The following is a 23,780-nucleotide window of genomic DNA, read 5'->3' on the forward strand; positions in this document are numbered from 1 at the left end:
GATAAGGATAGGCTAAATAAATATTGTTCAGTATTAACAAAGGTACTTTCCTGCTAAAGGGACATTTTTATATCAATGATTTCTTTTGATGACATATCGATATTTTTTTACCGTCTGTATATATTCCTTTGTTTTAATATCTTCAAACGCATTAAAAAAAAATTAAGAACTAACCTTGTTTAGGCAAAAATAATAGCCTATATCTGGATTAGGAAAAGAAACTATTCAACCTAACATAACCAAAGCCAACCAAACTTACTGTAGTGTAGGCTAAGTTACCGTTTCAAAATTCCGTTTGATTACAGAAAATGCATATGGGGAATAGGCTAGCAAACGAAATTTTGAAATAATACAGCAAGCTTGGTTGGTTAGGATAGTTTAGAATAGTTTCATTTCAATAATATTTTTTTAAATTTTTTGTTAAGGTAATTTCCTGTTAAAGGGATGCATTGCGATAGCATTCCAATTCCATTAATTTTTAACGATATTTTTCCGATATATCGATATTTTTGGTCCGATATTATCGGAATATCGATATTGAGGCTCCGATATTATCGTCGATATAAATATCGATATTTTCTTTCGATATCCCAACACTACTCCTTTCCTTTCTCTGTTTTCTGTGGAGTGAGTGGAGTGTGGGTACGGGAGAAACAATTTTTATTTCAGCTGCAGTTTTTTAATACTGTACGTCTGTCTGTACGGACAAAGTGAGAGTGAGAGATTCCCAATCCAATAGAATAGAATCTATGATAGAATGTACTCATTTCGTTCGTCCGTCCGTATCGAAAAAACGCAGCTGAAATCAAAATTGTACGTCGGTTCGGTCCGGGTCCGGCAGACCGGCACGGCACGAATTACGAAAGGGAAGGCACGACACGAGCACGAGCGTTCTGTCTGTAGCGTTTGTTTTGTTGTTGTTCGTTGTTCTGTTATTTGTAATTTGATTGAGTTTCATTTAATTATTTCATTCTCATTGTGATTGTGAACTGTGAATCTAAACCAGACCGGCTAAGAAACTAAATAAATCTATCTTAGATGTTGATTTTTATTTTTAATAAATTCGTACATGATCATTTGTGCATTGTTAAGAAAAACTTGAACATTCAAAAAGATCCCTAGAAAATCCGGACTTGACCGAACCGGCTGATGGTCCCAAAGTTTTCCTTATTTTTAATATAAGGGATAAGTTTACTCAACTAGACCTTACTAAGTTAGGCCTATGGATCCAAACATGGTAACAGTGGGTAAGTTATTGCTATTCTAACTTAGGCTAATTAAAATTCAAAACTAATATTCACATAGGGGTAGACTTCCGTAGCCTAACTTATCTGTTGTCAAAAACAACCGAATGAAATAATCGATGTATCAAATAAGTTTTTATTTGGTTGTTTTTGACAACAGATACGGAAGTGTACCCCCACATAGGCTAGGGCCTAGGCCCAAAAAAGTCATCCTAAACATTTTTCGAGCCAGTAATTAAGGTAAAATGTGTGGTAAGTTACCGGTAGGCCTACCTCTTTTACCAAATTAGATGATAGGCTAGCCTAAGTTAGGACTATTAAGCCTAGGCTACAGACTCTTTGGGCAAGAAATTAATGCGTTGTTAAAACTTAAGTCATGTTTTAGTAAGTAGCCTACCTTCTTATTAAGTTAATAAGTAGCCTACCTTCGTAAAAGTTATTCATATTCATTGGTCTTCGTCATTGACCCACTGGCAGAGGTAGGGATCCCAGACGTCCTCTTTTTCCCGGACACGTCCTCTTTTTGGGTACCTACAAAAAAAACGTCCGGGGGGATTTTTGGCAATACTTTCAAATGTCCGGGATTTTGAATTTGTGAGAGGATAAAAAAATATTTCTGCAAGTATTAATATTAGCAATCAGCTTTTATAAGAAATCGTCATCATAACATTAAACTAAGTTAAAATACAACACTTTAATAATATCTGACGTATAAAAGTGTCATTTCCTCTTTCTTTAGGTCAAATTTTGTGTATAACGTACGCTAGAAACCATTGGAAATACTGTAGAACCAAACGGAACGGAAGGCGAACAATGGGTTTCCTGCTTTGCCTGACTCTGCTGACTGTAAACTATTAACTCTGCTCACTAGTAGCCAGTTTGCCAGGCCAGTAGCATACTAGCGACCGTCAGCCCGCACCCCCCCCCCCCCCAAAAAAATATTTTATATATAGGCCTAGATAAACTATTATAGGCCTATCAGTGGAACTTTAATAATTTTTATTGCAAATCGTTCTACCAAATTGAATTCATTGTAGTCTTACACTTGTGGCAAACCAATGGACTAATTTACAAACTCTAACCCAAACCTCGGGATCGTTCGAGCCTGACAATTTTTTGTACATTATGAAAAGTAGGGAAGATCGGCAGACGACGGACGCTTTCAGCGATATACGGCAACGGCAGTGTCCGATGCTGGCGTTCGACGTTCGGCCGCATTCTTCTTATTAAATTTTTCGGCATTTGATGTTACCATTAATTTTAACCTAGATGGTTGAAAACTTCAATTGGGTATTGGATAAAGAAAAGAAGTTGTATCAAAGTCCAAGCTTGAAGGGTAGGCCTAATTGAATATTAATTTATCTAAACTAGGTCCTCAAAATAGCTTAAAAACTACTAATTTTAGCACGTTATTTCAAAATTTACCCCCCAGGCCACCCGGTGACCCCCCCCCCCCAAATATATGTCTAGGACCGCCCTTGGTGAGTAATTTTGTCCTCTTTTTTGATGGAGGGTCCCTGGGAACCCTAGGCAGAGGGAATAAGTTAGACTGTGTCTAGTTAGGTACAAAAAAACCCAGAGGATACGCGTCCGGTAACCGAACGTGGACTAGGCGTCCGATAGTGACGTCACTAGGTTGTGGGGGCCCGAAACACCATTACCACAACTATATGGCGTAAGCCAATGGTGTTCGCGGTGTAGTGGATAGAGTACTCGGCTGACATACTTAAAAGAGATAAGTTATCTAGATCCAATGCCATCGGTGACACTAACTTACTTAACTTTTTGTCAAAGGTTTTGCTTAGAATGCCATTTCTTCTTAACACTACAAATAGGTACCGTACTTTTGTTAGAATTTGAGGCATTTATAGGCTAATTTTATTTTATGAACAGGATTCAACCTTCATTCGATTTTTTATTATCAGCAAGTTTGGTTAGTTAAGTTAGGTTATGACAGTAACTGCCGGACGCCTAATCCACGCCCGGTTTACCAAACGCGTAGGCTATATAGCCTACATCCTATTCAAAAAACAGATTAACGTAGTACCGGTAGTCAATTATAAAACCCAACTTTAAACTCCTATATCATAGTACCTCAATAAAAATCTAATGTTTTATGTAACTTTTAAACAAATTAACCACGGTATGCATAGCCTATTTGGACGTGGCTGGTATTGTTTTATGAAAAGTTCAGTTGTTTGAGCGAATTACCTACCTATTTATTTCTGCTGTTGAAACTCAAAGTAAGTTGTGTTACCATTATGCATTTTTTTTTTTTTTTTTTTTTTGCACAAATGAATAATTTATAGGACTGTAAGACTGTTTATGTAGGTAGCCTATGAGATATTCTTTCATAAAACCTGGTTTACTCAGGCCATGTAAAAGAGTTGTAGGGAGGCCTACTTACACTGAGTTGGGATGGTAAAGTGGGCCTATGCTTTTAATTGCCAGAAACTCCGTTTTAAATGCTCTGTCGAGACCCAATTTGAAAACTGTAAAGACGATTGAGAAGTAGGCTAATGTTTAAGTTAGTTTCATTCCAGCACCACATAAACAACCCAACAAATCAGCCGAAGGCTGAGAAAAGTGCAGAAAAATGGTTGAATGGCTGTTTTTTTGAGACAGCCACTCTTTGTTTTCTCCATGTATCTATGTTTACATCACTTAGTAGACTTGCCCTGTTGAGAGTTGGGACTTATATGTGTGCTTACTGCAAGTTTAAACATGCCTTGCCGCCTTTCAACTCACCTTGGTACCCAATTTGTTTAAAGCAGCTTTAAACTTTCCACTAGGTTAGTATGAAAGAATAACTCACAAGTCCCTATGCCAAGCTCACCTTACAAAATCTGACAATCCCCTCAATGCAATAGACAAATTCTTCACCCTTTAATTGCTGGTATTAACCATTTTTTCCCCTTCTGATATGATGCTCTATTATGACAAAGTGGAATAAAGGGTCCAAATACAGAGATGTTGACTGCAGGGGTGTAACTACAATATGTGTTTTGTTTGGAGACCTTTTGTAATTTTAGTTTTTTGGCCCTTTTTCTGTAGTCCTCAGAACTAGAGATACATAATTTCACTCTACAGAGTCTAAACTGTAGAATGTTTTTGCACCGTTAAGTAAGCCCTAAGTTTAACTTATTCGTACACTGTATGTAATTTAGTTGACAAAAAATTAGTTTAATGAGACACTAAGAAAGGCCTCTCAAATTGTAAGTAATTACTTCTTTTAGGTACTATGGATAGCTCAAAGTGTCTTGATCCAGAGACTCATCCGTTCTGTGTGCCTCAACGAGGTGTGACTTCCATTGACGCAATGGAGATCTGGCTTAAATCTGAAGCATACCTCGTAAGTTGTATCTGAGTTTTATTGCAACTTTTTTCACACATAACTTGAATGAGATTATCTATGTGATAGTAACAAACAACCCTTAACAAACTTGTTATAAAAATTTTACTGAATTAAAAAAGCTCAGCTTTGGATATAATGTAATTCTAAATTTTAAGGTACAAAAGACCAATGTGTAATATTTTTGTAATTTCAGAAGCACTTTCAAAACATTTACTAGCTTACGTTCCAGCTAAAGACTAATGAATTTTCAATCTTCCAGGAATATATAGGATTCATTACGGCAATGAACAGAGAAGTAAAGGGAAAACCGTTATCAGTGTCCTGCCCAGAGTCAGAAGTTACCGCAGGGGTTCTCTCATTACTAGAGAAACTAGACGTTTGGATTACAGAGACACCTCCTATCCAACAGCCTCAGCGGTTCGGCAACAAAGCCTTCAAGACTTGGTACACCAAAGTGAAGGAGGTGAGTACAGTTATGGGTATTCTAATCACTTCATAATATTTTTAATCCGTCCTCAGATGGGTGAGTCAAGTAGTTCTGTCATGAATGCAGGGAACTGTAAAAACAACGTCCTAGTGCTGTCACATGTAAAAAAGTGTATTAGTACAGTTCATTCTTGTTTTACTTTTTACTAGTGATGAGCCTATTTCAGAATGTGTAGATTCTGATTCCAGAACTTTGGTTTTGATTCTCGATTCCGCACTCGATACCGATACCTTTTATTAGTTCACTTAATAACACATAGTTATGTGTGTTTTTCTTACCCTTATGAATAAAAGAGCATTTTATTTCATCTTTAGCCTATACAATAAAATAATATCCTACATTTTAACATATTTATTAAATTAAATTGAAACAACAAACACCGGTTCCTCCTAATGAAGTCTGGTTCAATGTCCTTCTCTTGCTCAGGGAAGTACCGTACACACGGATCCTGAGCAGATTGTTTTTCTTTTTAGTATTTTTTGTCCTACTTGTGCTAGGAACATTACTACAATTACTACACTTACTTTACTACTATATTTACATCAGGATTGTCAGGATCGTTGAAAAATCCCTATCTCTCTGAAGTATCCAGTTTTTCATAATATAGCACACATTCTTCCCCATTACCACTTAGAAAAGCCCTACAATGATTCCACTGACTGATTTTGTCCGATATCAAAGTCTTCAATATTGTCATTGTCATTGACCTAAAAGTTCTCTAACAGAGATCATCACCAATATTTGAACAATTCACTACGCACACATCAATCAACTCAACAACAAAACAATTTGCCATTCGCATCGCAAAACTGTTTCAGAAGAAACATGTGTACAATAAAAATAGATCGCTAAACGTCTGTCTCTTATAGTCACCATGAAGCCCTGAATTAGCTAAACAGTTATACATCCTTATTAAAAAAAATAATGAATTTAACTTAGCGCCTGCACACTCACCCGATTTTGGACGGGCGACACTCGTACGCATCAGAAAACTCGCCCGATATCGGTTGGGAGACACCTAGAGGGTTAAAGGATATAAGACACTTTTATTTCTAGAACTCAGCTAACCTTTTGCAATAACGTAGATTGCTAACTTCTATAAGTTGTTTGAAAATAATGAGTAATCATGACGGTACATCACATTCTCACTTACAGATAGTAAAATTGGAGAATTCTTTTAAACAAACACATGTTGAGTGGTTTATTGGGATTCGTTTATTACAATATTGATGAAGATATTAGTATGGTGATGTAGGGCTTGGCCCCAAATACTCAGGCTGGGGAAAGTATAGCATGTCATGAATTACGTGGAATTTAAGAGGTTAAAAATAATTTTACAAGCCAGTATCTAGCTAGGCCTGTAAAATTGTGACGTAAATTCCCTGCCAGTGAAAACTCGTATTGTAACACAGGAAATTCCGCCACCTTTACAATCCACGAAGTCTCAGGAATCGCACGAGTCGGTTTGGTGGGATTTTCCAGGAGTCGATAGTGATTAGGATAGCCTCAGTATTGATAGTCTCGGTTAATCAGAGCTCCGAACAACTAAAGTGTCCCTAAACACCACACTTATAGTCACCACTCTAATTGGAGGAATTTGTGGGGGGAACCGATAATTTTGACGTGACTCTGTGGGTAGTTATTACTTAAAATGCTACTAACTACTTAATTATACGAGCAATAAACTAAGTAGTTCCACACTGCTTACCTACTGGGTTACATAGTAGTTTAAGCTGGTTACAATAGGCCTACCTTCTGAAATTACCCCCCTCACCATTTAGGCCCATTACAAAATCTCATGTACATAATTAACATGACGTACACAAATACATTCATGGTTTAACAGGCTTAAACGCTTTTTCTACATAATCTTTCGATAGAACAAATTCTTTCTACCTTTCACCTTATCAATTTCCAGAATGCCCTGGAACTCCTACAAGAAGTGTTGCCTGCTAAATTCCACCGTGCAGTGCCAGAAGTCAAAGAATACTTCACAGAAAGTTTTGGTAACTCTACCAGAATAGACTACGGCACTGGCCATGAGATGAGCTTCTGTATGTTTCTGTGTTGTCTATACAAGATTGGGGCATTCGTAGCTGCGGATAATCTGGCTGTAGTCTGTAAAGTCTTCAACAGGTAAAACTATAATGTTTTCATTAGCCTACTTAATTTAAACTGTTGCTATATAAATAATTATTCAATGCATTTTAGTGAATGATGTAAAAATAACATGTATCAAAAGTTTGTGAAGAATGTTTGTTTGCATGGACTTTAAATGGGAAAGAGTGTATTATCGAACAAGAAAGGCAAAACCCTGATGACACCCGAAAATTGGAATATTTCACAAACAGTATTTTAAGTTATAAAAGTTTTAAAGAGAAAGTAAGTTGCATAATTTTGAAATGTTCTTATATGACATAATGATGTAAAAATATGGTGGTAACACACAAATTGCTGTATAATTTTCTGATTTATGAGTATATGAGATTTCATTCTAAGAACTGGGAGCAGGTACTTTGTGCAGGTGGTAATTTCCATACGAGGATTAGTCCTGCGGTTACGAGATTTTGACTGTTCCTATTTGATAATAAACCCCAATACCAAGTCAAAGGAAGAACTTAATGTAATTTTAATAATGTACAAGGGTGTCCAGTCCAGCCAGCAAGTTAATGGTGAGTTGTTCGCTATTTGCGATGACCGATAAAAGTTTGCAAACTGTTTGTGAATTTTGTTCAGAACTAGGAATTGTTAATACTTGAATAATCATTGCCAATAGCCTATGGAGAGTTTACATTTCTTTGTTTACTGTTGATTCACTTTCCTAGATTGTTGTGCCAAGTATCTTGATAAGTTCTAGATGGCAAGAAATAATGACGATATTGTCGTGATCGCAACTATGTTCCTTATGGATGTAGTCGCGATCACTTTACCAATACTTTGGTGGTTGGAGTTTTGTATAGACACACCACTATTGTAAGAAAATAAAAACAAAAGTAACTTAGCACCCAGGGATGGATTTTCGTAATGCCAGGAATTATTCTGATAGCCACCCCAGCAACTCGTCTGATGCCGCCGCTTGTATATGCGACGGCAGTCTATGGGTAGAAACCAACCGTCGCATATGTGCGCCGCTGGTCCATGTGAATGAAAAATTTCGTACTATTGCAGTAGCGAACGTGTTGATTTAATTCAACAGAAACATTTAAAACGTGATGTCTTAGTTACTTATAGATAAAGCTTATTATTGTGTACACAATTTTTTTAATTATTTGCAGCCTAATTCTTTTGTAAGCTTTGCTTTATCTAGTTTTAAGTTGTTTTGAATTTAATTTGACAATTTCACCTGTTACCCAGCTTTGCTGGTTCAATTGTTATTGTTTAGTTAATCATTGACATTATTTGACATACCCAACTCTAGGTGCTGTAGTTGCTATCTAATGTTGATCGGTTGTAATAAAGTTTCATAAAAATGCTCTACATGATGACGAGCACTAACCACTCAGCTATTTAGACTATCATTGAACAAAAGCTTTTTCCTAAGTCACCCGACAAAGTTGGCTTCCTTGTACTGTTTATAGTAAAGAAAACTGCTAATTGCTGCATATTTATACTTTGCCGTATGGTTTATACTTTGGCGCACATCAGGATTCCAACGAAACAACAAAAAACAGCGTGGTTCTATTATGCAAGTAATTCGTGTACGCTTGGAAATAGGTTGGCAACACTTAAAGAAAAATAATACTATGAGCAGCTGTTTGACTATTATAACTACGATTTAACCTGTCATTTCGTGTTTATAGTTTATGTTCGCTGAACTTTCTGGACTTTTCTTTTAAACGTTTTAAAACATTCCTACGATCTTAATAAACAAGAATATATCTTTAAAGGATTTTTTTTGGCGCGGAAACCACTGCAAATTACAAAAACATACGGAACTATTTTCTCAAGTCACGGAGCACATTGCTTGTCGAGGAAAAAATAGCGGAGTGATACGGGCCGGTGACTACTTTCTCTAGGGACCTATTTGTGTTGCCAGCTGAATCTAAAAACGTGTTGTATAGTGTTTGAAAGATTAATTATTTATATGCTTTATAGTGACTGTAGGAAAAATATAATGTGTAACACAAGTGCAAATGGCCTTTGCTGCACACGAGAGCAATGTTTACGCACGAGCCGCAGGCGAAATACTACCTTTCGAGTTAGTGTCACTTTGCTCACTAGTTACACAAATAACTATTGTTACAAATATGATTACAAAGGATCTTGTTTTTGAGGTTTAATTGTACAACATGTAGATGTAGTTAAATATAAAAATGTGTAATGATTGCAGATACATGATTCTTGTCCGTCGTCTGCAGACCGTATACAAGATGGAGCCAGCTGGCAGTAGAGGTGTGTGGGCGTTAGATGATTACCAGTTCATTCCCTTCATCTGGGGTAGTTCTCAGCTCATGGGTGAGTTTTTTTATTTCTTTTAGCAAAAAAGAATCAACAATTTTTACTTGGGCTTAACCCATATTAATATGCTAGTTAATTAAAAAATAAATCTTATGCATAGATCATAGATGTACAACTATGGTAGGGGGTGTATATGTGCTCATATAAGTAAAAACAGCTTTCCCTCTAATTATCAAAGAACATTTACAGTCTTCTCATTCACCAATACTGAATCAATCCTTTCTTGTATATGAAGGTTTTTATAGCTATTTATAAAACCATATTGTGGCAGTAAATGGTCAGAGACTTGAAGGATGAGAGTTAACTCTGGTAACTTTTAAATAGAATCTCATATTTACATATACATGCAAGGAATGTCAACATATGTGATAAAAATACTACCTCTACAGGCAGGGTGTCTACCAACTGGGAAATATGGAGTACCTACTCAATTTTGGGTTAGCCATGAAATTTACGGGATATGTCCTTAAATAGTTTATGAAGTTTGCGTGGTCAATATATTCATGCTTTTGCCACAAACACGGATGATGTCGATAACATTTCCATAATCACAGTAGTAGGCAGTGGTAACATCTACAAAACTCCGTGAAATGTCCAGGATTTTGCCGTGGTCATGAAAGACTATGATGACGCTTCCGAGACCACGGGAGACGATGATGATACCACACGACCGCCTGAGATATTTAGGTTTTTTCCGTTATCCGCTATCTTGAATGACAATGATGAAATTTCCATGACCGCAGGAGATGATGACGATGACCACATGACCACCTTAGATATTCAGGAATTTTCTGTGGTTGCGGAAGACGATGATAATGTAACCATGACTGTGAGAGACGATCAGGGGCGTCTTCCAAGGGAGGGCGTGGGGGGGTAGATAATCTTTTATAAGAGTAAAAGTTTGGAGTTTTTGGGTATTTGAAGGTATGAATTGGGATTTTGGGAAGTTTGAAACTATCGTTAAACTGTCAAATTAAAAGTTTATTTTCAAACTAAGCAGACATTTACCCTTGTAAAATAACCAGCAGATTCCCCGTCCTTCGTACGAGGTTGGCAAGTTTAAAATGCTTATTGCAGTTATACTCAAGCTTTGCGTTTGCAATGGGGGAGGACAAAGTTTGATAAAAGTTGCTTCTATAAATTGACGGTATACTAATGGTATTACACATCTACATAGCCATAATGACCACTTCACCTAAACAATAAAGAAAAATAAATTATTACGAATTCACAAAAAAATCCCAAATTATTCATGACATTAAAAACATAAACATAACTGTAAACAATCCTACTTTGACAGTTCTCATTGCGTATCACAGTTGTTTGTTAAGGGTCGCCGGAATGGTCGCCCCCGGAAACATCACCCCCCAGGCTAAACATGACGTCACGAAACCAGACAACCAGCTGGTATAAAATCTATGTCCGCGACCGGAATCGTTCCCCCCCAAGGCTTGACAAGTAATCTATCAAAATCTAGTTGATATGAACTAATTATGTTATTAATTATAATTCAAACAAGTAGAAACGGAAAGGTCTTCCCCGGCAAGGCATCTCCTATGTACACCCCGGAATCGTCCCCCCCTGAAACGCTACCCCTAGTAGGGCTGTGCTGCTCGGCAGCCTACCTGCTGCCCGTCCTCCTCAGTCCATTGTTCTCAGGGTCGGCCGCTCGTTCATTATTATTGTCGCTTGGACAACAGCTTTTCCACAGAAGAAAATTGCAGACGCTGTGGTGGAATATCAATCAGTAGATTTAGATGTGTACGAACTTCTAAGACAACTAAATAATGCGAGCAAAGATTGACTTTAAAAAATGATTCTTTTATACTTAATTCATAACCAACGATAATGCGTAAAGTATACATTTTTTCTGTTGCATTAAGATTAAATGGTAGTTATACTTATCAACATCAGTAAACTTACCTTACACCCTATGGTAATTGTTAAGCAACACATTTGTTAAAAATAGAATAATTTCTAAAATGTATTAAAAATGAATCGCATTGCTTTAGGTTTGGCCCCGATTTAATTAATAATTTGAAAATTAGAAACAGATTATTAAATAAGAATAAACATAATATCTTTTAGGGGATTAATCCCTTAAACTTATCGAAATAATTCATTGTTAGTAATTACAACAATGTAAATGATACTATTCTAAAGGTTATGCCAAAAAGTACCTTTATTCAGAAACAGCCTAGGCTAGTTTCATATCACTGGAATAGCGTCAAAATATAATGAAAGTATAATCAAAATATCAGAATCACTTTAAATCGAGAAGAGGACTTGCAATCAGTGTTGATATACCAATTAATTAGTTTTGTTATAAGAAGAATAAGAATAAGAATAATGTTTATTTTCCCAAATAGTTACAAATGTGATATTTTGATGTGAAATTGTGATATAAGATGTATATGTTTAGAAAACCTTTTTGCTACTGAAGTTTGCAAAATTATGTTTCATAATTACTAAGGGGAAAATATACTTGAGTTCAAATTTTTAATATGTTATCAAAATTTGAAATGTTGAGCTGTAAACGTATATACTCCAATTAATGTATCACAAAGTGCCAATTATAATTAAAAATACCCCCGACAAAGCAAACCTGCAGACTAAGCGAATTTCCACTTGCCTGATTGGATTTACGCTAAAACGTCTCTGTAAAAATATCACATGTATTCCCTATTTAAATAATATTTCAATATATCAATATCAATTGATATGGGGACGCCACCTAGGTGCGTATTTTAACCCAAATATGAGTGTAGAATGGTGTGAGATGATCTGTGTAGCTTTGTTACTGTACTGACTAAGATCAGCTGTTTTATTAGCCAGGACCATTTATTTAAAGCCCAATGATCAGGAACAGATGGGTCCAGTTTTGAACCATCAAAGTTTAACGAGTACTTAGGTTTGCTGCAACAGGGAGGGAAAAAATGTGTTTTTTTTTTTGTAAAATGATACTAGTTTAGTATGAAATTAATGCATTTTCCAAATTTGATTAAAATATGTATATAAACAAGCAAACTACAACAGTTTACTTATTCTAAGTATAACATGGACATTTTAAATTTACAGATTTTTGGAATTTTCTCCGTAACCATTAGGCGCATAATTAACGCTTCAATATACTAAATTATTTGTTTTTTAAGCTCTACAAAATGGTTTATAAAGAAATTGCTAAATTTTAAGTTTTTAGTGTCAAAAATGGGAAAACCCAATTTTTACCCCATAAAATCCCCCATAAACCCCCGTTACCTTGGTTCGATCAAGCTGGTTCGCGAACTCGTTCGAATTCGAACTCAAAACGAAAAAGTAAATCGGTCCCGGGTCCAGGTCTTACCATGAGTACTACGGTAATAGCTTATTCCCTATAGGGGAAATTCGCTAACACAAATTTAGGATTTTGTAACAAAGTTTGGAAGACAGGTACTTAAATTGAGAAATAAATACACACAATGAGTACTAAATCGTCTATTAGGCCTATACATTTTAATTATGGAAAGAAAATACAAAAATATAACTGAATAACAATTTAATATTCTACAAAGTGTCAAGGAATTTATACAGTACCGGTACAAACTTCATTTACAATATAATTTAAAACAATAAAATATATCAAAACCAAAATCAAGAGCACAAAAAGAAGAAAAAAACATAAAGATAAATTGTTTGTGCTACGCACTTTAAATTTGTGTGTTTCGTTTCTTATTCTTATTTTTATTTCTTTATATAAATACACATTTTGCTACTGTAGTACCTTTACCTATTTGGTAGTGTTTGGTAAACACCTTCTTAAATGGGAAAAGGTTGAAAAATATGTTGATAATATTTCAAATTATCAAATCAAATATTTAGTCATTTTAACTACGTAAAAATAATGTAAGTAAATAATTAAATATATTTTCTTAATTGTTTTTGGCAACAAATAAATCATTAAAAACCTGGTAAACATTAAAGACCAGGAGCACAACAAATAAAGAAAGCAAAAAAATTATTTGTGTCCTAAATGAAAAATGGCTGTAATACAAAAAATAACGTTTTATTAAGTTGTAGAATATGCCTACGGTTATCTGTAAATATAAACCTATGCTCTTATTTAAGATTTCCTTCTGACTCCTTGCGGGATGTCCCCATTATGACAGAAAACTGACAGTCTTTAAAACGTTGTTTTTAGGTGTGGTGTATATGTACCAAATCTTATTGATTTATCTATTGCCGTTTTGAAAATATTAAGCCCATGCGGGACTTCATAAATACACCCTGTATATGTGACCGTGAGCGCGGTAACTCGGGCAACAACGCTGAGAGTTTGATGAGATATGTTACAAACGTGTAAGCCTAAGTTTATTAGAACGAGTTCGTGAACCAGCATAATCGGACTATGGGAACGGGTGTGTCTGAATTGCGAACACCTCCAAAATGCTGGAGACTGAACATAAGTCGCCAAGATTGCGCACAAATATTCGGAATCGGGGAAAATGGATGAGTCACTGTTTCTTGTAATTTATGGAAGATTTAATACAATTGTTTTAAATGTAATGTTTTAAGACTTGACTTGGCATGTACAAAAACGCAAAGAGTGGAAAAGTAAACGGATAAGCAAGAATTCATATGGGTGGGTTTCATCGATTTCCACTAGAGCGTGCAATTAATTGTGATATATTATATTTTTAAACGTGACAGAGTTTTTTTTTCATTTCAGGATTCTGAATCAACCACTTTCGCGATTTCGTGATTTTTGTGTTGAAATATATATAATTTTCTAAGGAAGGGAATGTCAATGCCATGATTTCATTTTTTTAAGTTTAATTTTTTTTAGTCTAGCAGCCGACGCTAATAATTTAAAGTAGTTTCAGTGCTGTTTTAACTAACAGCTGGTTTCAAACTGTCATTGACGTTTTTATGTTACAAGTAGTTTACTTAAATATTGATCGTCGGTGTTTGCCCGCATACTGTTTCAATTTTAAATGTTGTTTTTTCCTACCGTAACGGATCTTTGTATTCAGGAAATCTGTAGATTTGAACTATACTTCTACCCTTGGGTAAAATCAAGATTTGTCTTAAATCAAATCTGTGTAAGTAGGCCTATAAGTTTATGCCATGAAAGTTATGTCATGTTTGTAGAATGTGTGTAGTCTATATCGATATACCAAAATTTCGAGGGTTATAAAAAAGTAAACCGGTGTAGCAGGTCTCTAGAAAACACTGGGGAAAATCCCCTACCATATTTTGAGCTGGTTTTATTGTTAGTGCAACATCAGAGTATACTTTTTACAAATTACATTAACATTTTCAAAATCTGTTTAAAACTCAATGAGGGGTTCTGTTCACAAATTAACCCCTTCCAAATTAATTAAGTACATAGGCTAGATAACACTGATAATTATGAATTATGTTAATGTGCGAATTATGGTAAAAAGATGAAACTGACTTTAGTAAATAACTAACTAAACTTTTCCTTGACTATGTTAAACAAACGTATTTGGCTCAGGTATTCTTGGGAGGGATACCTGAAGTGGGGAAATCTAAGCTATTTTACAAAAAATACTTCCCGCTATTAATACAGTTGTACTCTACGAATTAATAGTCTGCAAATTACAGACGAATTCCATAAATCAATACTCTGAGAGTAGTGGATACTATACTTAGGATTATGTTCTTTTGCAAACTTTTAAGTTATACGTATTAATATTCTGCGAACTACAGGTAGATTTAAATGTGTAACTTTCAAAACAATGGGCGACCGTTCATGGAATAACTGTACTACTTCAATGTCAATTTAGTTATTTAATATCAGCTGTGTGAAATAATGAAGTAAAGTGAATGTGACACTGTTGCTTGTTTCTCTGTCAACGCAAACGTAAACAGTGTGAGATTTTTCCTGTTTATTGCCGAAGAAACTAACCAATATTTACTTTCTAAATTCTTTTTACGGGAAAGAGTCCTTCACCAATATCAAATCAGGAATATTCTCAATGCATTTATTTTACCATAAAATCCAGACAATTATTTAAATGTATAAAAATTAGCATTTATTGCTCAATGTTTACAATTTAAGAATTAGGAAATGTGAAAATATGTTTGTCAAGTGTGCACTGACTGTATTATGATGTTGAGTGGTTGAAGCATGCTCATAGTAATACGAGTTGATTTCTTACCTAATTCTCACTATTACTATAAACATTTTATTTCATTTCCACGTTTTTCAAATACATTTTATACGTTGACGGAAAAAAACTATTATGTAATTTATACATCATTTGATGTATAAAATTAAGGGGAAATGTTTAGAGAAAGCACAATATCAAAGTGTTAATTTGTATTTATCTTAATATCCACAACATTTGCGTAATAATACCAAATCCTTCCCATTCTTGCGAGTTCAGTCGAGCGGTGGTAATATGGGACAGTCTCTACCCTTGTGAACAATAGCTGGCTCGAGTCACGAGCCCAAGCCCTACAGCAGGTATACCGGGGGAGATCATGGCAGGGGGGACCTTTCCGGGGTGTGCATATTGAAAACGATCGGGGTTAACGTATCCGGTTAGCATCAATTCTAATTAGAAAATCTGGTAATTGTATATGATAAGTGAATATCATATACGCATTAGTGAATTATCTAATTAATACGCAAACTAACTTAATAACTTTTTAATGCTTTTGTATATCATAGAGCGAACTTTTTTAGTTGAAATAGCTGACTAAATTCTTTAATTCCCTTTAATAAAAAATACTCATAAGGTTAACATGGGGAACTACAGAGCCACTGGGGTGGAGCCCAAAAGGATTTTTGAGATAAGAATATGCCTATATGTTAATCGGGAATGTGAGCTATCATCATGCAAAATTTCAGCCCAATCAGTCCAGTGGTTTATGCGTGATTGAACTTCAAGCAAACAAACAAACACACAAACTTTCACATTTATAATAATAGTAAGATTATTAAAATAAAAAAGTATTGGAAATATCATAATATGTTGAGTAACATGTTACGTTGCGTAACCTATCTGTAGAACACAGTAGTTCAAGGCTTTTTAGGGAAATCTTTTTCTGAGCTACACCTTTTTCTCGCTCCGAGGCGCACCATTGTTGCCGGCGTTTTAGAGCAAGACGCTCAGAATATCTATATTTATAGACGAATTGTGGATATTTATAGGCATGCACTGTGGATGTGACACTCCCTGGTGTGGATTAACGTCCGCACTAGTGAGTACTACGACTAGCCGCAGTGCTATCCTGATAATTAGACCAATTCGTAAATACCAAGGCAAAAATGTGGTTCGGATTCCACTATAAACTGTAGGTCCCTTAGTTACCACATTAGCTGTATGTGCTATTAATTAACAGCTGTGTCTAATGAATATGTCGGCCTTAGTCACTAACAAGACTACAAGATCTCGCCACTCATCTCCATTCATACTTGGCTTAAAATACCTACTTTGTATGGTCGCCATTTCATCGAAAAGTATAAAATATCTCTTTATACAGTATCACATTTCAATCAAGCTGGCTGTAAATCGTACCAAATGCGACAGAAGTAGGTTGGCAACAACTATTTTGCTCTTTTACTGTACAGTGAAGCTGAGAAATGTGGTTAACCAATCAAAAACCATTACGCATTAATCAATAGAAGACGGCTTTACACAGCTGGTAGTGTGTTTTGGTATTAGAATTGCATGATTCATTACCAGAATCATTGAAAAATACATTTTAAACCTTTAAAAAGTTATAACACCATAAGTTAACGTGTGTTTTACTAATAGTTTTTGGCTAGTCACATAAAGTGTAACTGGACTTGGTGGCTTAGGCGGCGGCGGCAATTGCGGGCTCGTAGGGCCCGCGGTGCGAGGGGGCCCGCGAGCTAGGGGGGGCCCATGAGCCTTGACTAGGATTTTTTGGGAAATATCACCGGGACACAGGCCCACGATTGTTTCACCTGTGTGACAGGCTCAGCCACACGGGCCCCCTATCATAACGATATTTATATAACAATTGCCACACGTTTGTTATGACAAAAATTGTTTATAACCTGTATAAAAGCACTAGGACAAGTAGTTTACAACAGCTAATTTGTAACAGCTAACATAATATTACTTGACTGATTGATATAAAGTCCCTACTAACCTAAGTAAAAGAATTGTCATCAGTCATGCAGGTTGCATCAACTGTCCTTGTAGACTGTGTGAAACGCTATATTAGGGCCGTATTCAGAACCAATGTGGCCCCCGGCCTAGGAGGATAAAACAGTAGGTAATGTTAATTCTCCTAGCCCCCGGCAGGTCACACCAGAGAGGGGCCCTCTATGCTGATTCAACTAAATGAACTTGACAATTGTTATACGATTAAATCGGCGAACTAACCTAAGTGGCTAGGGCACTAGCTAATAAATAATTCCATTCTTTCATTGATGCTGAGGAAGGATTTTCGTTTAATTTAATTTCCTCCTAATAGTAAGGAGGCTGCACTTTAGATTTGTTTGCATCGAGTCAGGTAAAAAGTGTTACTTACCTATGGTCCTCGGGCCAAAATCGGTTAGCTTTGGAAACTGTTAATTTTTATATCATTTTGATTTTCGAGCCGAGCAGAGCCTGGCCTACAAGCTTGAGACATCAAGCACAAAGTCAGAAAATCAATCTCGAGTCAATTTTCTCAGTACACAATACAATAATGCTCAATTAAAAGTAAAAGCTTTTATATCTGCAAGGATCAAGCTCACGAAATTGAAAGATTAGGCCTTTGCTTTTACCGCGTTCGCGGTTATCGACGAGAACATTTTCCCACTTGTGACGATGACGATGTCTCCGCGGCCGCAGGAGATGTTCAGTATTTTGCCGCGATTGCGGAAGACGATAATGACGTTTTTTTTCCGCGAGAGATATATCTAGAGTTTTGCCACTATTGTGGAAAAAATTATTTCCCCGTCACCACGGGTCGCGGGAGATATTAGAGATTGGGCCGTTAACGCGGGAGACGATGATGTTGTTGTTATCCGATGATGTCATAGGTTTGGTTGCAATCACGGTAGACTGTGTCTTATGTCTTATTATAAATGTTTCTTCCATTACTACGGGAAGTATTCACGAGTTTTCCGCGATCATGGAAGACGATAATGACGCCTCGGTGCCTCGGGAGATGCCGTACCAAGCTTAAGTGCAAGTTTAGGCGTGTATACATGTGATAATGTTTTTAAAGATTCCGGCGAACAAACTTGCAGTGGGGCCCGCGGGCTCTTATTGCCGCCACTGAACTTAGGCACCATGGGTGCATGATTTTATTCGGACATTGCTTCTATTATTTTATTATTTTATGAATGGCTTCAGTTATTTTGACTCAAACTTAAAAATGAGTATAAATTGTAACATATTTCTGTCTTGTCCGTGAATATATTTTATTTTAACTCATGAAACCTCATCTAAAATTAGTATTTTACAATGCACGATCTAATAATCTACAAAACAAAACAAATTTAGGCCAAAAATGTTATTAAATCAGTATTTTACGACTGTTTCCCACACACTTACTTTTATGTGGAGAAATGGCCGCCACACCTAGAAGCAATACCACATGTAAGCCTGGCAAACCTCAAATAAAATTGTTTCACCCACTCGAGACACTCAAAGGGTCAGTACAGATTGACAAATTAGGAAAATATATTTGAAAACAACATTTACTACATGTCCTTAAATGTATCCGTTAACTGTCTATGAATTTCTTATCCAGGATGCAGTAGACACCCTGACAGGCTTTGAGCCTTGTTTTCTAAATTAGTCCCAGTGTTTTACAGAATCTTTAAATTCAGGGGAACTGAAAGTCAGAGCGCATGTAGTGTAATACAGTGTATTACAAAATACAGGTGATGTTAATATGTTACACACACCAGAACGAGTCACAAAGATGATCTTTGTTCATTTCTCATAAAAAAAAATCTTAACATTTTGTCATCATGGTGGCACTAACCACTTCTACTGCCACACCCCATGCTATAACATCAGTTTTTTTTTTTTTTCGGATAACCCTCATAGATTTTCTTACTTTTAAAGCAAACTAAAAGTTAATAGTTATGTTCATTGTGTTTGACAAATTAGATTTATTTTGTCAGGCTGCTATTGTTAACATTAATATTTTTTGTAATATTTCAGACCACCCGAGAATAGAACCTCGATCCTTTACCCAGCCTGACATTGTCGATGCTTTTGCAAAGGACTACATGTTTCTTGGCTGCATCAAGTACATTAATGAGGTTTGTATTATAAAGTTTATATATTTTTGGAATTTTTAAGAAAGTTTCCCTCTTTCAATTAACACTATTGAAATTGAGTCAAAAATTACCAGTTGTGCTTTAAGTTGTTTGTATTCTTAATGATATTTAAATTAGAATTATTATTAATTCAAACAGTCATTACTCAAATATCTTATGCTTCCAAGGAAAATGGTGCTTATTTCAAACAATCATTACGTTGATGTCTGGCAAAAAATCAATAATCCTAACATTTCTCTGTCCCAACTATTTTGGATGATCGACGCTCTACTGTACAATCACCCTATTTTTCCACCACTTAGTCTAATGTTAGTCAGGAGAAGTCCAAGGGCTTGAAAAGGACCTACGAGCATCTCCAAAATCCCCTTGTCGTCTGCCTCTCGCTAAGGCCCACAGACCACAAGTGGCATTGTACGTTCAAGACTGTCAACAGGCACCAAAACCTACTGGGTGCTGTTTAGAAATAGCCGTTTATGTTAGTATAGTGCTAATGCTAACAAAAACAGGTGGTAGTCAAAAGGAGCATTGTTAGGTATCTGACCAGTTTATTAAGTTCACCCGACTTCTGATGCTTGTCCATAAACTCTGCCAAACTCACCAGAACTCTGCCTAAAAGCATCCTACCCTGGCTATTCTGACTGCTCCCAGAAGTCTCAGTGTTAAAAGTCAAGTTTTATGATGCCAGATCGGTGCATGTATTGGAGCATTGGATGCGAGATAAGCAAGGTTTATCTGTATACTCATTTAAAGTCAATCAAATTAACCTCTATTGAAGAGGTTCATTCCAAATTGCATTATTTCTCAGTACCTGAATCATTAGTTTACTCTGAAAGCAGTCTTTGTAATGCAGATACATGAATCCATTCCCCACACTCCGCACTGCTAGCCTTTACTAATTCTTTCACAATTTCCTGTGTCGTGGACATGTTTCCATCCCTTCTCATAGAATTTCAGTATTGCAGATACATTATTCTAACTGCTACAAACTGTTTCCAGTTCCCACACTCCACACTGTTCACCTTTTCTACTTCCTTCACCCCTTCGTGTCGCGGACCTGTTTCCCTCCCATCCCATAGCATTTTAGGATTGCAGATACCTTATATAATCGTCATAAACCATTCCCACACTTTGTATAGCTCACCTTAACTACTTCCTTCACCACTTCCTACGTCTCGGACCTAGTTTTCCTCCCTTTCCATAGCATTTTAGGATTGCATATCTTAATCTAATCGTCATAAACAGTTCCCCCACTCCGGACTGCTCGCCTTTACTACTTCCTTCATCACTTCCTACGTCGCGGACCTGTTTCCTTCATTTCCCAAAGCATTTAAGAATTGCAGACACCGTAATCTAATCGTCATAAACAGATCTTATACTCCACACTTCTACCCTTGACTACAATGTATCGAGTAATCTTCAGTATAATCTTTGCTCAATAGTAACAACTGATCTTTTTCCTTTTGTACTGTATTTTTAATTTGCTAGTATACTGTGGACAGACAACTTGCAGGTCCTTTGTTTACTTTTTCCTTGTAATTTAGTTCAACCAACATGGTCCCATAAGACTAATGTTAAAATAATGTGATTTTAAGTATCGTTTTTCTATGTAATTAGATTTTTGTTGACAGTTCCAACTGCAGTAAACTTGTTTTTAGGTCAGGAATAAACTATTTACAACATTTGAAGAAAGCCGTCGGAGCCGTTTTCGAGATCTTGTTGCAAGCAAGCATACATACATACATACAAGCAAACATTGCTCGTATTAGAGTATAGGATAAGCATCTAATAAAATACATGCATTCTTCTTTAATTCTAGCTTAAAACAATAATGAATTGTACAAAATGTAAAAAGTATTAAAATCAGATAAGAGTTACAATTGATATTTTCTGTTGTAGGTAAAAACAGGTCCATTTGCAGAACATTCCAACCAACTTTGGAACATCAGCGGAGTTGGATACTGGGGCAAAGTCAACGAGGGTCTGATCAAAATGTACAAAGCTGAGGTGGGTGTTTAAAAATAAGGGTTTGTGTTGTAAATTTATAAAAGAGCTTATATTCTGGTCAAACACAATATTTTGGCCTTGATTCATTCTATGATTCTCAAAATTTATATTTTTATTTTTAATGCGAGGGGTTTGCTTAGTAATTTTTAAACCGTTGATTGTTCATGATGATTGTTGCAGGTTCTGGCCAAATTCCCAGTGATACAACATGTGCTGTTCGGCAGTCTGCTCCCCTTAGTAGTCGCGCCTGTGCCTCAGACCACTGTAGGCAAGAGACCCCCGGGGCAATTGAGCAGGGAGAGTCTAACCCGACCACCCGTGGGGGGCTTTGGCAAACCCACTGGAACATCCAACACCTCAATACTATCTACCACCTCCTGTAGTTCACCTCCCTCTCAGGCTCCAGACAAGCCCACGTAGTTCCGTACTCTTATAATGTATTGATTTACCGTTTTATTTATTTATTATTTATATAGATTGTAAAAAAGTTATGTGGTGCATAAACATGCATTGTAAAGTGTTGTAATTGTAAATAAAAACGTTATTTTAAGAGTTACGCATGGCGTTTTTCATGACATGCATTTCTTTGTTAGTCAATGGTTGTACAATCTATTTAAATCAATTTGTATATAAGGGTAAAACCAGGCAGACTGCATGACATAGTGAGCATAGTGATTCTAAGTGTGATGTCATAGTGTGTAATAGGCGCATTGCTTCCTATTATTTTGTTTTAATCTTAACCCTATTCTCCAAATTTACCTCTTCAGTCCTTGTCATACATTGTGTGTTTCTCTTTACCTTTAAAAAAAACTGACAGGAAAACACGATTTCTTGATAGCATGATTACTCTTAATAGCTAAAAAAACTTTGTCAGACAATCATTGACTTTGTAGTGAAGTAATCTAAAGTTAAACCTGCTACATATTTTATGGTGGATATTTAGAACTGTAAAATCAGCAAAAACTAAAGACTGGGACGATGGCGTCGTCCTAGGAGGTCACGAATTGTAGATATTTATATGGCACTTTGGATGTGATACTCCCTGGTATGCATTAACGTCCACACAAGTGAGTACTATGATTATCCACAGTACTATTCTGATAGATAATTAGACCAATTCTTAAATTACAAGGAAAAAAATATGGTTCGGATTCCACTATAAACTGTAGGTCCCTTAGTTGCCATTGGCTGTATGGGCTATTAATTAACAGCTGTGTGTCTAAGGAATATTTCTGCCTTAGTCACTAACAAGAATACAAGATCACGCCAGTCCTACACTCATCTCCATTCATACTTGGCTTAAAAACCCTACATTCGTATGGTTGCCATTTCAAAGTAAATAATGAAACGATCCACTTATTCAGGTGTCGTCAGAATAAATTAAACACAAATACTCCAGTTTACATAACAACAACAAATCATTACCTGTCTGACGAGGTTTTTTTCAGGTATTATTGATCTTGTCAATCACACAATCCTGTGGCTAAAAATTAACTAAATATATTCAAGCTCTCGATATTAACTGAGTAGTTCTTAGCTAACGATTTACTCACCCATTTCTTTACAGTTCAGAGGGGCTTTGGTCTAAACTGTGGGTAAGGACCGATAAATCCCTCCCTCACAAGATTTGTAAAGGATGATGTGGCATTTATAGAGGGCCTTGGTCATAAAGGTGTTAGTCCAGGAAGGTCAATATTACACTTCCACATTTTTAACAAAAACTAAGTAAAAAGTTTGTGCAGCTATCAGATCTTATTGATAGATAGAGTTTCTGTCTCATTTACTCCATGCTTATTGGAAAGTACATCGAGATCATTTAGGACAGCTACTTCTTCACTTCACATCTAGCAAAACCCCTGAAATAAACTGGGATAATACTTTAGTACCGATTTGAAATTATGAACCTGTTTAGGGTAATGGAATGTTTTTCTTCTACCTTAGCTTTTCTCCTGAAGGTTGCAGTTCAATCCT

The 23,780-nt window shown here is 36.1% G+C and overlaps 1 protein-coding gene across 1 annotated transcript; it reads left to right on the forward strand.

The window, feature by feature from the left end:
- Positions 1–902: 902 nt before the first annotated feature.
- On the forward strand, positions 903–22,365 carry LOC128999410 (serine/threonine-protein phosphatase 2A activator). The gene is made up of 8 exons (XM_054425913.1): positions 903–1,247; positions 4,481–4,596; positions 4,859–5,062; positions 7,005–7,222; positions 9,417–9,541; positions 19,687–19,787; positions 21,702–21,809; positions 21,990–22,365. The coding sequence occupies exons 1-8, from the start codon at positions 1,223–1,225 to the stop codon at positions 22,227–22,229; spliced, it is 1,137 nt and encodes a 378-aa protein (XP_054281888.1). The 5' UTR covers positions 903–1,222; the 3' UTR covers positions 22,230–22,365.
- The last annotated feature ends 1,415 nt before the right edge of the window (positions 22,366–23,780 follow it).

This window comes from Macrosteles quadrilineatus, unplaced genomic scaffold (genome assembly GCF_028750875.1).
Source record: "Macrosteles quadrilineatus isolate MER2022 unplaced genomic scaffold, UCM_ALF_1.0 Scaffold_8__2_contigs__length_117827958, whole genome shotgun sequence".
Taxonomy (NCBI): Eukaryota; Metazoa; Arthropoda; class Insecta; order Hemiptera; family Cicadellidae; genus Macrosteles; species Macrosteles quadrilineatus.